Source organism: Hemibagrus wyckioides, linkage group LG21, assembly GCF_019097595.1.
Source record: "Hemibagrus wyckioides isolate EC202008001 linkage group LG21, SWU_Hwy_1.0, whole genome shotgun sequence".
In the NCBI taxonomy this organism is placed as follows: Eukaryota; Metazoa; Chordata; class Actinopteri; order Siluriformes; family Bagridae; genus Hemibagrus; species Hemibagrus wyckioides.
The window spans coordinates 3,783,601-3,801,388 of NC_080730.1; the positions used below are offsets into that span (position 1 = coordinate 3,783,601).

Genomic DNA, 17,788 nt, shown 5'->3' on the forward strand with positions numbered 1-17,788 from the left:
ACAGTATTGAAAGAACATAAACGTTCTTCCTTGTCCTGTGATAGTCGGCAAATTGTTTAAAACTGTTTTTGTCAGATCATAGAGGTTGTTTTTTCGGAGATGATGAGATAGTCTTCTCCTGAGCTTATTCAAAATAAATGTATTCTTGAGATAACTACATCTGGTGACATTCTGAGGCGACAAACAGATGAAATACAAAGGAAAACATGTAAGCGTGCTGCACATCAGACACAATATAGTATAAGTATGAGGTTTTTTTTAGCTTGCTAATGAGAAATTTGTTAAAAATACAAGCCTTATAAAATTGCAGACGATAAATTTGCACAATGTGAAAGTGAGTTTCCTCTATTTGTGTTTTTATTTTTAGCCCAATTACACTATTCATGCATCAGGTATGTTATTGCTTGTCTCCTGGAATTCTCTGTACACATCCTCCGGTAATTACAGAGTAATCCACAGTCAACTGGCTGCATAACTATCAGATAGTCTGTTATTTCTTTATAGGAACCCAATGAACGTGCTAGTCATACCCTGATTTATAGCATGTAGCTTTCTCAATATATAAGCTCCTCTACAAGCAAGAAAATGAGATGAAGTGCCCTATAGGCTCCTCTACAAGCAAGAAAATGAGATGAAGTGCCCTATAGGCTCCCCTATATGCAATAAAATAAAATTAAGCGCCTTATAGGCTCACCTACATGCAATAAAATGAGAGGAAGTGCCTGATAGGCTTCTCTACATACAACAAAATGGGATGTAGCATCCTAATGGCTGCCTTACACACAATATGACATTAAATGTCCTATAAGCTCCCCTACATGTGACACAATTGAGAAGTGGCACCCTACTGGCTCCCTGACATGCAAAAAAAAAAAATGAAATGCCTTACAGGCTCCCTTACATGAGAAAAATGAGATGAAATGTAATATAGGCTCTTCTACGTGTGACACAGTTGAGAAGCAGCACCCTATAGGCTCCCTTACATGCAAAAAAGAGATGAAATGCCTTATAGGCTTCCTTACATGTGACAAATGAAATGAAATGTCCTTTAGGCTCCCTTACATGCAATAAAATAAGATAAAATGGCCTACAGTCTCCCCTACGTGTGACAAAATCAGATCAATTGCCCTATAGGCTCCCCACATGTGACAAAATGAGCTAAAGTGTCCTATAGGCTTCCCCACATGTGACAAAATGAGAAGTGCCCTATAGCCTCTTCCACGTGTGGCAAAATGAGCTGGAGTGCCCTATAAGCTCCCACACACACAACAAAATGGGATGAAGTGCCCTATTGGATCCCTTACACACAACAATATGAGATGATATACCCTATAGGCTCCCTTACATGCAACTAAATCAAGTAAAATGTACTACGGGCTCTTCTACATGTGACAAAATGAGATGAAGTGCCCTATAGGCTCCCCTACATGCAACAAAATAAAATAAAATGTCCTGCAGGCTTTTCTATATGTGACTATACACAACAAGCTTCCCTTACACAACAATAGGGGATGAAGTATCCTATAGGCTCCCCTACATGTTACCAAATGAGATGAATTGCCCTATAGGCTCCCTCACATAAAACAAAATGGGATAAAGTGCCCTACTGGCTCCCTTACACACAACAATATGAGATTAAATGTCCTATAGACTTCCCTTCACATGACATATTTGAGAAGCGGCACCTTATAGGCTCCCTCACACACAACAAAATGAGATGAAGTGTCCTATAGGCTCCTTAACACACAACAAAACGGGATGATGTACCCCACAGACCCCTCTACATCTGAGTAAACAAACATAGCAACCTACAGGGTCCCTTACATGCAGGAAAATGCGATGACATGCCCTACAGGTGTGAGACAATATGTGGCAACTATGGCACACGTGGAGTTAAAATAGCATGAGTTAATGCCCTCCAGATGCTATGGATATTGTCCCCACTGATTGCGAAGCCACATATTTTTTAATTTCCACTTCTGCCCCTCTGCTGCACCCTGATTATTACACCAAATATATTACCATGTGGACCTCCGGCTTTATTATGTCTATAAGTTTCTACCCACAAGAGAAGTTACTACTAAGCCTGACCACTTTTACGTAACACACTGCCACACGCCGATTTTCCCAGCTTCAGTGTTTCGCCATAAAAGCTTAATTGTCACGTCCAGGATCCACAAAAATTTAACACATTTCAGAAGGAACATTGATTATTTGAGGTTTTTAAATTGTTCCTATTATTGCTTCACCACACCACATTCCTCCTGGATAAAATCACTCTGTGGCTTCCGAAACCTACACCGGTGATGTGCGGATAAAGAAAAACCAACAAACAAGTATACAAAACACACACACACAAGCCCTGCTGTAACACTACAGGAATACTGCCCCCTGGTGGCTGAATACACTCCTGTATACACGCTTCATATAATAACACAACAGCTATATAATTAACCATTAAGGAACTATTATTGTATAATTAAAGTAAATTTTAGGATTCTGTAGCTTTTGTAACTGTGTACATTAATATCACCACATTTATTTTGTCTTTACAGTTTTAAATCGCTGCAAATACCCATGAGTGCAAAAGTTTGTGCCCCCCTCCTATTGTTTCTGGTGAAGTAAATGAAATGATGAAATGCGACTATTTACTTCCATTTAAATCTAAAACATAACGCCATAATGTCCAAGCACTCAAACATTTGCTAATTAAGGAACACTCCATGTCATGATATCGTAGGAAACTAATCAATAACGGAGTGAAGTAGAGTTACAAAACAAAAGGACATCCTGTAGGATTTAATTTTTCTTATGAATACAGCTTGTTTTTACTTATTTTTGTTTACACATATTAAGAAAAATCCACGAGACATTGTTGTGGCCATCGTAACTTTGCCCGCCACTCTGAGAAAATGACTTTCCGAGGAAAATAATCATGTGGAATTAAGACTCTCCCATAAAGAAAGCGCTGACACTGCAGACTCTGTTATATAAACAACTTCTCATCCATATCAACGTGTACACATGTTTATTATTAATCTTCGGTTATGTGGTGTAGTTATGTATCAGTTATTCAGCACATCCCTCCATACAAGTCTTAAACCTCAGGCAGTTTGACCTTTCACTGAGCTGAAGATGGAGGATAACAACACGTTACAAACCATCCCTCAGAAACATGTACATACCAAGACACGGCCAAAAAGAGTGGAAGAAAAATAATGGGCAGACAGACGGGAATTGCAAGAACATCCAGAACAAACAGCAGAACACATGATTATCTCGGTCACTTGAGGTTTTCCCCTTTCTTGACCTCTTTATATAAACAATGAAGGAACGGCTGTAAGCGTCGGCGCCTCGTCGAGATCACCGTTTCCCGGCGAGGGCGTGCAAACTTCTGCACTCGGCAGTTTGCGAACAGGACAAAACAGAATGTACGGATACGGTGTGTGAAACGGCGGGATAAGCGATGCTCTGCAAGTCTCTTCAGTGCTTCATCATCATCATCGTCGATGTTCATATGATTCTAACTCCCTCGTCTTCTTCACTGATGTTATCTCTTCAGAATGCTGTTAATAGCCTTGAGTTCATCGCCGGTCAGCGGTGACAGGTTGTATCCTCTGAGTTCAGGCTTCCCTGCAAAACAAACCCCAAAATTTTTCAGAAAATGAGTTAATACAGTGCTCAGCTTTGAGAACTGCAATTTCCTACTAATGTACTTGGAAACATACTCTATATCTAGTAACATACACCAATCAGCCATAAGATTATGACCACTGAGAGGTGAAGTGAATAAGACTGATGATCTCCTCATCATGGCACCTGTTAGTGGGTGGGATATATTAGGCAGCAAGTGAACATTTTGTCCTCATAGTTGATGTATTAGAAGCAGGAAAAATGGACAAGTGTAAGGATTTGAGCGAGTTTGATGAAGGACCAAACTGTGATGGCTAGACCACTGGATCAGAGCATCTCCAAAACTGCAGCTCTTGTGGGGTGTTCCCGGTCTGCAGTGGTCAGTATCTATCAAAAGTGGTCCAAGGAAGGAACAGTGGTGAACTGGAGACAGGGTCATGGGCGACCAAGGCTCATTGATGCATGTGGGGAGAGAAGGCTGGCCCGTGTGATCCGATCCAACAGACGAGCTACTGTTGCTCAAATTGCTGAAGAAGTTAATGCTGGTTCTGATAGAAAGGTGTCAGAATACACAGTGCAGGACGGGTCAGCAAAAGGGGGACCAACACAATATTAGGCAGGTGGTCATAATGTTTTGCTGGAAAAGTCGAAGTTTAATGTTAGACAAAAAGTTTAAAATTAATACTAGACTTATACTAAAATTTATTGGTCATAATGTTATGCCTGATCGGTGTATATTCAACTCCAGAGTTATTAGGATTGCCAAAATGAATGAATAAATAAAATGAATAACGTAGGCACTAGCCAAAAATGTGCTAATGTGAAAGCTGTCACGTGGTCCAAGAAGCGCAGCATGGTACCGAACCAGAGACTACCTCTAGAAGATGGTGTGAGTTTCAGATGCACCGGGAACTGTGCAGCAATTCCCAGGAATGTGAAAGCAACTCATACTCGTATCTCTGCACTCGCTCAGGAAGTAAAGTATGTGTGTTTTGATATCATGGCTTAATTAGTTTTCACAAAAACGTGTAAAATTAGTGGCAAGGGCAATGTGGCGAGATGCAGAAGAGACAGATGAGGTGCCTTACGGTGCATAATAGCACCAAAATAAATAAATAAAATAAATACAAATAATATAACATGGTGAGTCACCATATATTGTGTTCTCCATGTGCATTTGTGATGATGTAATATGAATCCGAATGCACCAGGGTTCGACAGAATCAGACCAACACCTTGGAGGTCACTGGAATTCAGACCCAGTATTCAGACCGCAGGAAATGTACCCAGTCTGAGAACCGGAGGAACCTGCACCTACACCAGCCCTTTGCAGCAGATATTATTATACACCACTGTTTTGGAAAGGCGTCAATAATTCCTGACTACTTTTAAGCAAATGTGCCAAAGCAAACATAAGTTCATTCACCTGAAGAGTGCCAATAATTGTGGAGTTATCACATGCAAACAAGAAGCCAGTTGCTGTGTGTGCTGATGAATATGCTTCACTGTTAACATCAATGTAAGTGAGACTGGCCATGCTGTATGTTTTAGAGACGGTGTCACTGAGGAAGAGACAGGAGTCAGAGCTGGAGGTAGCAGAGCTGAAGATGTTGAGGTTCTCTTTGGGAGTGACACGGTTGGACAGGATTAGGAACGAGTACATCAGAGGGACGGCTCATGTTGGACGTTTGGGGGAGAAAGTTAGGGAGGTCAGATTAAGATGGTTTGGACATGTTCAGAGGAGGGAGAGTGAGTATATTGGTAGGAGAATGTTGGACATGGAGCTGCCAGGAAGGAGGCAAAGAGGAAGGCCAAAGAGGAGGTATATGGATGGAATAAATGAGGATATGAAGCTAGTGGGTGCAAGTGTTGAGGATGCAGAAGATAGGGATAGGTGGAGAGAGATGATTCACTGTGGAGACCCCTGAAGGGAAAAGACGAAAGAAGAAGAGTTAACATCACTGTAAGACCAGTTTACCTTGTAGATCATTGAGTCTGTTTACTTTTGCTTTGAGACCTTTCCGAAGGTTGTTTATCTCCTGCTCGAGCTGCTCTTGATCTGTTTAGAAGAAAGTTTAATAATAATACTAATACTACTACTAATAATAATAATAGAAAAAAACTGATGTGTTGTAAGAGCAGGGAGTTTTAGTTTACCTTTCTGAATCATGGACCTGGTGTTCTCCTTGGGGAATTTAATGAACATGTTCCCAAAGCAAACCTTGACTTTGTCTGTAATTAACATAAACAAGAATGCTGAAATAGGATCCAAATACATACAACATTTTATACCACAGCTCTCTTGAATTCTTGATTCTGCTTAGTCAGGAGTTCATTCATTTTCTATCCTATCAGATATACCATTAGTGGAGCTGCAAATCTCAGGTTTATATCAATACGTTCATTAAAAACAATTTCCCAGGAAGGCCAAAGAGGAGGTATATAGATGTGATAAATGAGGATATGAAGCTAGTGGGTGCAAGTGTTTAGGATGCAGAAGACAGGGATAGGTGGAGAGAGATGATTCGCTGTGGCAACCCCTGAAGGGAAAAGCTGAAAGAAGAAGAAGAAGAAGATAAACAATTTCCCGGTTTCATCCGGATCCCCAGCGGCCCCCCAAGTCCAGGCCACCTTACAATAAAATTGCAATCAAAACAAATTGCTTGCAAATAAATATAATTTAATTACTTAATTACGTACTTCATTAATTAATTAAGTAAGTAAGTAAGTGTTGGGTTTTAAAAAACAGACAAATTGATGTGGTACAAGCAGAATAAAACACATCAGGATGCGCAGTTTTTTGGAAAATGATCAGCTTTCGTGGCCGGTAAAGTGAATCTTTTTCATTACAGCAGCTCCTGGTTGATTATTTTCCTGTATCAACACGCCACCTTGTGTTTTATTCTCTCCATAACACATAAACATATACACCACTCGTTTTTTTATTTAACTTTAAGTGATGTTTTGTCATGAAATGCTGAAACAAATTCTAACATAATTACTATGTAATGGTATGTCACGTGATATTAGGTCATGTCAGGACTTAAAGAAGGAAGATACCGTTATATAACAAACGATGACTTTTGTCAGGTTTAAGATCTAAAACTTAACCGTTAGTTTAAGATCGTGATGTTTAATATAATTACCGTGATCAGAATCGCTGTTCCTCAGAACATTCATCGCTTCTCGGTTTCTGTTTCTTCTCGAGTCCAGGTCTACGATCTGCGGTCAGTGGATAAGGGCTAGATTAGCTTCTAGCTAACTTCAGACACAAAAATAATAATTAATATGCTTACTAAGATCATACCTGTTGTTTGTCAGAGAGCACATCTTCAGCAGCGAGCTCTACCTCCATCATATAATCCATCACTCTCTGGGAATCCATCGTGCTCCTGTATGAAGAGGGTGTGCACCCTGCAAAATAAGTCCGCCTTGAACACGGAAACAAGGGCTTCGTGCGAATGAGTTCCGGCTAGTTTTCAGGGTGTTCGTTTTCATCATATATTATTATTATTATTGTTGTTGTTATTATTATTATTATTATTATTATTATTATTATTATTATTATTATTATTATTATTATTATTATAGAAATAGCCTTTATTTGTCAAATATTACAGCACAGTGAAATTTTTTCTTCATATATCCCATCCTTGGAGGTTGTGGTGAGAGCGCAGGGTCAGCCATGATACAGCACCCCTAGAGCAGAAAGGGTTAAGGGCCTTGCTCAAGGGCCCAAAAGTGGCAATTTGGCTTGAAGCCCCGATCTTCCGGTCAACGACCCAGAGCCTTAACCACTTGAGCCACCACTGCCCCTATAGTTAAATAATTGTGCAAGTAGGACGCATAAACCCAACATCTTATGATTAATGTATATTTTAAGAGAATATTATGTATTTGAACAGGGGTGAACGAATCCAAATCATTTCGAGTCAGGAGTTTGTGTACTGATTAAAATGTTAAACAAGCCTTGTAAATAAACTTTTTTTGTTTTTATTTTCTCCTATGATGCAGAGCTCTTTATGTAATCCATTCAGAGTTAAAAAATAATCTGAAAATTGTGTTAAAGTTCAGTTTGATAAAATAACCCTCACTGCAGTACCAGGCACCAGGCACTAGAGGTCACTGTTGCTGTTCTCTATTGAAAACACTATCGCAAGTCTGACGCTAAACCGGTATACCGCGATAAGGACATCTGAAAAAGTAAAATGGTTAATACTTAGATTCCCTTCCCTTGTCCTTTTGCACCTTCTGCTTTAAAACACAGCTTAGAAAGAAATGCGATCAATTGAAATTAGTTAAAATATGCCAGACCAGGGTTGGGATCCTATTATTCTGTATTGCTACTGATAATGACATCATAATAAACAAAGGAATATACACCAATCAGGCATAACATTATGACCACTGAGAGGTGAAATAAATAACACTGATTTTCTCCTCATCATGGCATCTGTCAGCAGGAAAAATTGCAAGAGTAAGGATTTGAGCGAGTTTGATGAAGGGACAAATTGTGATGGCTAGACCACTGGATCAGAGCATCTCCAAAACTGCAGCTCTTGTGGGGTGTTCCCGGTCTGCAGTGGTCAGTATCTATCAAAAGTGGTCCAAGGAAGGAACAGTGGTGAACTGGAGACAGGGTCATGGGCGACCAAGGCTCATTGATGCACATGGGGAGAGAAGGCTGGCCCGTGTGATCCGATCCAACAGACGAGCTACTGTTGCTCAAATTGCTGAAGAAGTTAATGCTGGTTCTGATAGAAAGGTGTCAGAATACACAGTGCAGGACGGGTCAGGGCTGTTTGGGCAGCAAAAAGGGGGCCAACACAATATTAGGCAGGTGGTTATAATGCTATTAGTTAGTTGCTGCCACAGGAAAATTATCAAGGATGTGTGTGTCATTTTGTGTCAGAAATAGTAAGATTTTCCTGAGGCACTAGGAGATCTTCGAGACAGAGGAGTTACATGACAAGCTGCATTTATTAGCTGTATTGTTTGTTTTAAGAGAGAGAGAGAGAGAGAGAGAGAGAGAGATGAACTGGTTGGTAAGAATTCTAGCTGCTAGAATGCAAGTTAGAACATCAGCCTCTTTTAAAGATATTCTACAACATTAACCATAAAAGGAGAACAAGTGTGAGGAGTCAACTGTTTGCAGATTGCTGCGGTGCAAGAGAAATAAAGGATAATAATAAACATGAACCTTAAAGTATAGATATTTTTATAATTTAATTGTAATCAAAATAACCATAATTAACAATAACATCCAGCAATCGTAAATAAAATATTACACCCGTTCCTGTGTTGAGTTGCAGATCCAGTGTGCTAGAGTGAGATAAAGTGATTTACTGGAATGTTCAGAGTTCCTAAACTTTATTAAATCAGAATAAAAATTGTAGAAAAAATATTTTCAGTATTAATAGAATAGATAGAATTTGAAATAATAATAACTATTGCTCAAAACTTTGATAATCGCACCTCATAATGAACTGTAAGAAAGATTCAAATCATGGAAAACAACTAACATAACAAATATATATTTAAACAATATTTAGATTATACTAAAGTAATATTAAATGAAGCATAATCCACAGATCAGGCATAACATTATGACCGCCTGCGTAATATTGTGTTGGTCCCGCTTTTGCTGCCAAAACAGCCCTGACCTGTCGAGGCATGGACTCCACTAGATCCCTGAAGGTGTCCTGTGGTATCTGGCACCAAGATATTACAGGACTTGAAGGATACATTTGATAGATACTGACCACTGCAGACCGGGAACACCCTACAAGAGCTGCAGTTTTGGAGATGCTCTGATCCAGTGGTCTAGCCATCACAATTTGGCCCTTCATCAAACTCGCTCAAATCCTTACGCTTGTCCATTTTTCCTGCTTCTAACTTTGAGGACAAAATGGTCTAACAGGTGCCATGATGAGGAGATCATCAGTCTTATTCACTTCACCTCTCACTGCTCACAGTGTTATGCCTGATCTGGTGCATATAATAAAGATAAGACAATAAGGTATAAATAAGAAAGAGGATTGTTTATGGTGTAGAAAAGCTGCACAAAATCAGTGGAGATTATTATTATACAGTGAACCGTGAACATGTGATTGATGATAACAGCATTTTGATTAATACTCCAAAAAACAACCAAAAAAAACCAACCAAAAATGCTAGTTTATACCAATTAAAAATATTTTGTTGAATATTTAATTGGAAAAAAAGATGTCTGAAAACTAACATTCTGTAAACATAATTTTTATAGATTTTGCAGAGTGTATAATTTTGTGTGTGCTCATAAATACTGATTTAACATTAAATTAAAAATAAAAAAAGAAACAAAATAAATAAATTAAATAAAACTAAACAAAAAATATAGTTTTTAATTTTTTAAAACAAACAAACAAACCAATAAATAAATAAATAAATAAATAAATAAATAATGTTTAAAATAAAATGTTACGTAAATTATAAATAGTAACAATAACGATCCTGATTCCTTCAGATTTTGTTCGAGAAATACAGTGAATGTAGTTGAATCTTTAATCTTTAAATTCTTAAATATAATCTAGAACCCTAAAGCATGTTTGTCCCTTTAAGGGGAACCTTCAATAGTAGATTCTATGTTGAACCCTTAAACAAAGGGGTTTTCCTTTTAGACTGGTCCAAGAACCTGAACCTGAACCTGAAGTGAAAAACCCTTAACCAACCCTAGAACATATCAGAAACCTGATGGAATAATTACATAAAATACATTCTATTTCATTAGAAATACATCCTTTAGTATTAAAAAAAATGTATTTCTCTGGGGTCAAGAGGTTCATTCTATAGTGAGAGGTGTTTTAGCTTCTTAAAAAGATCTTATTTGAAAAAGATGCAAACACTCTGCTGAACCTTTAAACATTCTCCAAAACTGAGGAACCTTGGTTTAAATGTTCTAGATGCTGGTTTTTATATTTCCATCTCTACTAAAATTGCTGGAATGATCATAAACGATTTCTAGAACATTCTTAGGAAGCACATATCTTCCTAAACAGTGTGTGGATGAGAACATTCATGTCATTTCTTGTGCCTGAAAAATAAACTCGACATGCTTGGGTTTCGCAGCGGTCCTTCCAGCGGCTGGTTCTTTCTCAGAACTGGTGACGTCCAAAGATTTTGATTCTATTACACACCGAGCTTCTGTTCTTCTCTCGGGTCTCATTCTTCCACAGACGTCTTTGCTCTCGTCCCCACAGGATCGGCTCCGTCCCCCTGAGCTCTTTCTCCTCGGAGGATCTAGACCTGTAGGACCGTTGACGTGAGGATTGTGTGTTGGTGGGTTGCGGATGTTCCCGACGGCCTGCATGCGTTTCAGATGGTCCAAAGAAGAATCGCTGAGTCTGTTGAGACGATGAGCTCGAGTCTCGCTGCTGCTCCTTCTAGAAACTCCTCTTTTTTCCGTCAGCGGGTGCGTGTGCTGAGGGTACGTGCAGACTGGGTAACGGTTGCAGATTTGTGGGTGAACAGATGACAGTAAGGTGAAGGGAAAGGCACGCTGGCACTGAAGGATGCTTTTCGGGGCGCTGAGGCTGAAATGTGGTCTACGCCGTACGAGCCACAAAGACTTGCTGCTCTCCTCGTGGAGCGTCAGGATTTGCCGCCATTCAAGCTGAATAAGACGGTCCAAGTATCTCTCGAACTGGTTGCCAGGTTTGGAGCGAGGGACGTTTTTACCGTCCGTGTTTAAATACACCGCCAGCTCTCGGAGACTCCAGGAGTTAAAAGGCGGAGGCAAGAAGTCGGGGTAGCTGTCACGGGAGACGGCATGGGACCTAGACGGAGCACGTGAAGGTTGTAAGTCGGAGGGATCGATGACTTCTTCTCGAAGGTTAAGCAGCGGAGGATCAGAGATGGACGCAGGTTGTGCGAGCCTCTCCGTGTCTGAAAGGTCGCTGCCGCTGTCCGCGTCCTCGTGTGTCACTTGTTCAGTCGGCTCGTGTCTTGGCGCGGGGACAGGAGGCAGGCGAGGTGGCATCGTGTCTTTCTGTCTGTAGCGTCGTTCCAGTGGATGTTTAACGGAGGACGGCTTGTGCTTTGGCTTGTTCAGCATCTCTCTAGGATGGCTAAAGAATAAAATTTGAAGGCTCATCAATCAAGAAAACTTTAATCAAGTAATAAAAGATCATTTAACATCATTAAAATCCTTACATAACCGCTGCTGTGGATATTGTCCTCATCTCTCGTGCCTGTGAACCCTAAAGAGGGGAAACATTAATAACTTCAGATCTAAATTAGACTTTAAAGTACTTCTGTAATGGCTGTGTTACCAAATAGTGACTCATTTGCTTCAATTCTTTTGGAATTTCGACCATTTTCGTCCTTTTTCAGCACTTTTCACAATCCATATTCCAGATGTTAAAAACAAGGTGTTTCGTTAAATAAAATAACTAAAAAGTCATATATTATTGACTGAGACGCTTATAATCTGATAGTCGTATACGCATACTGTATGCACTTACAAACATTTCCTTAGATGATCAGTCGTATTAATAATTCAGGCTAAATAATGAAGAGTTTCCTGTGATTTAATCCCTTCCTGTTGTTATGGTTATGTTTTATTCATTCAGTCATTCGTCTTCAGTTAAGATCTTTATCCTGTAAGTCTAACGGCCGGATCCGGAGTCTAGCCAGTGAACACGCGGTGTTAAAGCCTTAATCTTAATTCATCCTAATCCTAATGCTTAATCTGTTCATACTGAATGGTAAAAGATTTATACATGTAACAAATATTGAAGATTTTCTAAACGTTGGTACAGATATGATTGCTATAAGAACTGAAATAGCTTAACATAAAGTTGATTTGTGTTCATATGATATTAGAATATCACTAAAGCGTGAAATATGTTGATACCATGAATAAATAAGACATAAATAAATCACATTTTCAGCACGCTGTCCCAAATAACAGCATCATTAATACATTTTTACTTGTTATATTCATATTTTATTTTTTATTTTTTACCTTGTGGATACTGCTGGAAGTTGTAAATTTCCCATTGGGATGAATAAAGTATCTATCTATCTATCTATCTATCTATCTATCTATCTATCTATCTATCTATCTATCTATCTATCTATCTATCTATCTATCTATCTATCTAATCAGCATCTTAATCAAGTATCTGTCCCAAAATATCTGAATTTACCATATTTTTATATATTTCTTTACAAAGTTTATTCATATATATTTCCCCTTGGGTCAATGAGACATGTAGAACATGTAAATTACCTGGATGTTAATGTTTATGCAGTGGAAAGTCGAGCTACTTACATTCTCCAGGACCAATTCATCATTTTCTGGGACTTTTTCTGCATTTCGAGCCACATCATGATGAGAGTTCCTCTGACTGCTAATAAAACCACATGCACAGTGATTACAGGCGTCTGTGTTAATATAAAATAATAGATTGTATTATAATAATAACTGGTTAATGTTCTGAGTATTTATTGCCCAGAGAGTCATCATCCTGACTATCGACCATCCTGAGTACTTACTGCTCAGAGTGTTCATAATCCTGTCTTTTTATTGCTACTTATTGTTCGGAGTATTTGTCCTTTTCAGAGAATGTCTCTTGCTCTGTTGATCATTTATTGGGTATTCATTGTCCGGATTATTGACCCGAGTATTTATTTATTCCCAAATACCTATCATCATATCATCAAATTATCATTATTTATAATCCTGACTGTAGTATTATCTTGGGTATTTACTGTCCTGAGGTGTCACTGTCCAGACTATACATTGTCTGGATTATTGTCCTGAGTATTTATTATTCTGAGTATTTAGGATCTTATATATTTCCTCATTTTCCTGAGCATTTATAATCCTGAGTTTATCATTTATCATCATGTATTAATACTTGGGTATTTATTATCCAGAGCATTGTCCAATCAGTCTGAATATTCATTGTCTGGAGTATTTATTTATTATTCTGAGTATTTAGGATCTTATATATTTACTGTTCTTATTTTCCTGAACATTTAGAGTCCTATGTATTTATCATCCTATGTATTAACTTCTTGGGTATTTATTATCCTGAGTATTGTCCTATCAGTTTGAATATGTATTGTATGACGTATTTGTCCTGATTATTTAATATTCTTAGTATTTAGGATCTCATATATTTACTGTCCTTATTTTCCAGAGCATTTATAGTCCTGAATATTTATCATCCTATGTATTAATACTCTTGTGTATTTATTGCCCTACGCATATATCACTTTGAATATTTATTACATGGAGGTTTTTTTTATTATTATAATGGGTATTCTCTGAATGCTTGTTATTTAGTATATTATTGTTCTGAATATCTATTGTCATTTATTGTATGTGTTGCGCCGTAGTGTTTGAATGATATGGTGAATAAATCTGACTTGACTAATAAACATAACCTAAGTGGGTGATGAGTCTGGATGGCACGCGCTGTATCTGAAGGGAATAAGAGAAGTAAAGGCAAAATAGGACGAATATAGATCTTACCTTGAGGCAGAAGATCCTGAAGCTTTCCTCTTTGCCCGGTGATTACATGTAGGAAGATGATTGTGGTCATTATGTCTAGCTCTCTCGTGCAGCACTGTCCCCATCACTAATGGCTCCTTAGCTGTAAATATATCCTGTTTATATCATGTTCATAAGCGTGCCCTATTACGCACAGACGCACGCGCGCATGCAGGCGGAGCTCGTTTGCTTAAATACTGACAGCAGGTAATGGGGTTCGTCTACAATACCCCACACCATTAATCACCATTTCCTGTCATCACTCTGCTGTAGATCGGACCTTGTTTACCTGCGATGAATAATTCAACCCGGACCAGATTACCTATCCGTAATGAGAAACTCCATCTTAATTAGTCAGTGTGTCGGATGTTATTTTTCTATTCAGGCGGCACGAGCTCCTTTTCCCGATGTAATGTAAATTGCGTGTAATTATTCGCCCTAATCCAGCTGTTCTGTGTTGTGGACGTACGGATTGCTGGTGTGGCGCGATGCTTTCTGGGAAATGCAGTTCGCACCGTGTGAACGGGTGCGACTCCCCAAAATATACAATATCATGTAGACTCCTGGCCTTATTTAAAAATTATCCGTCACACGGCAGACCATGTATTATTTATAGCAATGATGGCAGTCTCTTCACCATCGCCTTGTTCTAATAATAATCCACATCAGTGCTGGGTTTAAAACTACACCTCCCGGTGGGATCTGCTTTCTAAATGTCAGAGGTGGTTAAGTGTACATGTAGCCGGAATCCAGTCACCGCTGTACGACGCGTAATTACGCGGTTACACGACGCCTGCGTTTTGCTTTCTGAGGTGGGTTTCTGTCTTTCAGGTGCAGTTTAGAAATCTGCTTTAGAAGTCAGACTGCTAACTCAGATCAGTCGAGTAGGTGAACGTGCACGAATGCGTGTAGTCGTGAACTGGGTGTAATGTCATGACAGCTGGAAAGAGATGAAGCATCAAATCCGAACCGAACGCGACTCCGTTTTGCACTTTAGCCCCTGCTGTTGTGACGTCACAAGGATCGGCACCTTTGAAGAGAAATAATATGTAGTTCTTAGACATGGGTGAACTGTTAGATACGCAGCAATATGATCTACACTTCTGAAGGATATCTGAAGGGTAAAAATGCAATCTGTGAGGGAAAAGATTTTGCTCACATGATGGGGAAGTTAGAGTAGACAGTCCAACTGCATGTTATGGGGAGATAAGAGGAAACCGGAGAACCAGAGAAGAACCCTGAAGAGGTGAGGCCGCAAAATGGTTTTTAATAAATGTAAACCAAGTGTGTTCTTTAAGGAAAAAAAATTAATCTCCAAAAAGGAGATCTGTTCAAGATCCTGACAAAATGGTGGAGAGGGGGTGCCAATACTTTTTATGCATGAGTTTAGTATATACAAACAGACAAGTACTGTTCAAACACAGCATTAAAATGTAATGCAGAGAGTTTGCAACAGCTTGAAGACTGGCATCATCATTAATTATCATTAATATTAACATCTGGTTGCTTCTGCCAGGAGGTTAAGATGACATTTTAATTGGGGGTGCCAATATTTTTTAAACTAGTACTAGACAAGCTATGATTGAAAGTGATATTAAAGTGAAACTATACATTTCATGAGAGGTGCCAATCATTTTACACTTGACTGTCTCTATAATTTATAAAATATATAATATATGATCAAATCTTTAGATTTTAATCTGATGAGATCCTTGTCATATTTCAAAGCTGCAGCGAAGATGTCGACGTCTAGCAGTAACCGGTCTTCTGGAGATTCAGAGCCGTTTACGAGCGCGCTCGCTGAAGTGTCACGACCTGCGAGGACCATCCGCCTCCGTGACATCTACAACCCTCTGCCTCCACCTCAAAGGAAACCGGTGGCAATACGACCCCCAAGTCCTCGTCCTCCTCCTCGTCCTGGTCCTCATCCTCATCCTTCTGCACTGACAGAATGTCTCTCGCGGCGGAGTTTCTCCTGCAAACCTGAGCCGAAAGCCATCATGAGGAGAAGAGCGCACTCTCTCCCTCCCTCGGATGAGACCACGACTCGCAGATCCTCTCAAGTCCGGTTCGTCGACTGTTTGGGCCTCGAGCTGGAACGTGTGAAGTTCTTCCAGGCCGGGGAAGACCCCAAAGTTCCTGATCATGTCATAAACATGTTACTAGCCAGCTCTGAGCTTGCATCCGGGAGACATTTAGAGCTCTCTCTGCCATTCTTTCAGCCATATTTTCCTGAGAACATCAGCACCGAGCCTGATTTCCTGGAGCGGTTGTGTCATCGACGTGTTTGCCTCGAGCAGGTCCACTGCTCTGAACTGGGCATCACAGGAACGGTGCAAGTTCTCAACCTGGCTTTTGAGAAGCAGGTCAGTGTTCGGTACTCGTTCACGGACTGGAAAAGCAGCGCTGAGTGTAAAGCATGCTGGGTTTCTACTGTGCACCGAGACGATGTGCAATCAGACGTGTTTCATTTCCGCTTACCCGTGCCGCCGTTCATCCTGAAACCAGGAGCCAGTCTGGAGTTCGCTATCTGTTACCGAGTCCTCGGTTCGGAATACTGGGACAACAATGACGGACATAACTACAAACTGGCCTGTCATGCTTACAAGCTGATCGTGCCTAAGGAGTGTGAGGACAGCATGGTGCACTTCACCTAAAGCCTTACTCTTACTGCATTTTTACATCAACGGCTTCATCATTTTGTGTCAGATTTCTATTTTGTACATTTGTGGATTAATACAGTATCAGGTTCTAGATTTTCAAAGAGTTTTTAATGCGTATCACATTCACTCAACTGCTCCAATCCTTTCTGTTTATTGCATGCTGCCGCTCTGGCGGAATGATTGCGATTTCCTTTCCCTTTATAAGCTGAATCTGTTGTGTAACAGTTGTCATTTCCTCTCTGTGACTTCTTCACTCAGGAAGAATTCAGATTATCTCAGCTTGCAAGCACGCATTAGGAATTTAATCAACCGTCAGCATGCTGATGCTGACCCGGCTTCAGGACTGACCTTCAGGACGGCTATGAGGAATGAAATGTAATTCTGCCTAGCCGAAAGGGTTTGTTTTTTTCGTCCTGGACAGTGTACTGAAGGACATTTTCCGATAATTTTATGTTTAATGATTTCAAATCTTGACCTCTGGGAACACTATGTAGATCTGAGGGCTGTCCAGGAGAGCAAAACTGGGTGGGTCTGAGATGATTTAAATCGTTCTTTAAACCCTTAATTATTAAAAAGGAACCTATTTTCTTTGAGTCTAGTTGCCTTTTGTTGCTTTGTTCAATCTTTTTTACCCACAATGCTCTTGTTTAACGATTAAGTTTCCTGACTTCCTGACTTCCGAATTCCTGTATTTATGTATTTCAACCACAAGGTGGTGCTGCTGAGTATTTTGGGTACACCCATATATATATATATATATATATATATATATATATATATATATATATATATATATATATATATATATATATATATATATATATATATAGTATAAAAGATTTAATCTAGCATGTTATTTCGTCCTGCAGGTGGAATCCTAGTTATTTATTTATTTATTTAAACAGTGTTTGTCATACCAAAAGAATCCTTGTAGAAGCATTTTAGAAGCCTA

At 39.4% G+C, this 17,788-nt stretch overlaps 3 protein-coding genes across 5 annotated transcripts; 1 reads left to right on the forward strand and 2 right to left on the reverse strand.

Annotated features, from left to right (window-relative positions):
* Positions 1-2,784: 2,784 nt before the first annotated feature.
* On the reverse strand, positions 2,785-7,059 carry pdrg1 (p53 and DNA-damage regulated 1). The gene is made up of 5 exons (XM_058374243.1): positions 6,941-7,059; positions 6,780-6,855; positions 5,791-5,865; positions 5,612-5,692; positions 2,785-3,633 (listed from the first exon to the last, which is right to left on the reverse strand). The coding sequence occupies exons 1-5, from the start codon at positions 7,016-7,018 to the stop codon at positions 3,551-3,553; spliced, it is 393 nt and encodes a 130-aa protein (XP_058230226.1). The 5' UTR covers positions 7,019-7,059; the 3' UTR covers positions 2,785-3,550.
* Positions 7,060-10,126: 3,067 nt separating this feature from the next.
* On the reverse strand, positions 10,127-14,645 carry fam217bb (family with sequence similarity 217 member Bb). 2 transcript variants are annotated; one of them, XM_058372913.1, is made up of 4 exons: positions 14,156-14,645; positions 12,947-13,022; positions 11,824-11,870; positions 10,127-11,738 (listed from the first exon to the last, which is right to left on the reverse strand). In XM_058372913.1, the coding sequence occupies exons 1-4, from the start codon at positions 14,257-14,259 to the stop codon at positions 10,688-10,690; spliced, it is 1,278 nt and encodes a 425-aa protein (XP_058228896.1). In that variant the 5' UTR covers positions 14,260-14,645; the 3' UTR covers positions 10,127-10,687. The 2 variants fall into 2 exon arrangements, with proteins under 2 accessions (XP_058228896.1, XP_058228895.1); XM_058372912.1 differs by having other exon boundaries at positions 12,947-13,025; positions 14,156-14,642.
* Positions 14,646-14,732: 87 nt separating this feature from the next.
* Positions 14,733-17,570, forward strand: ppp1r3db (protein phosphatase 1, regulatory subunit 3Db). Of its 2 annotated transcripts, none has more exons than XM_058372914.1 (2): positions 14,733-15,419; positions 15,902-17,570. In XM_058372914.1, exon 2 carries the CDS (start codon positions 15,913-15,915, stop codon positions 16,828-16,830), a length of 918 nt encoding a protein of 305 aa, XP_058228897.1. In that variant the 5' UTR covers positions 14,733-15,419; positions 15,902-15,912; the 3' UTR covers positions 16,831-17,570. The 2 variants fall into 2 exon arrangements, with proteins under 2 accessions (XP_058228897.1, XP_058228898.1); XM_058372915.1 differs by having other exon boundaries at positions 14,733-14,985.
* The last annotated feature ends 218 nt before the right edge of the window (positions 17,571-17,788 follow it).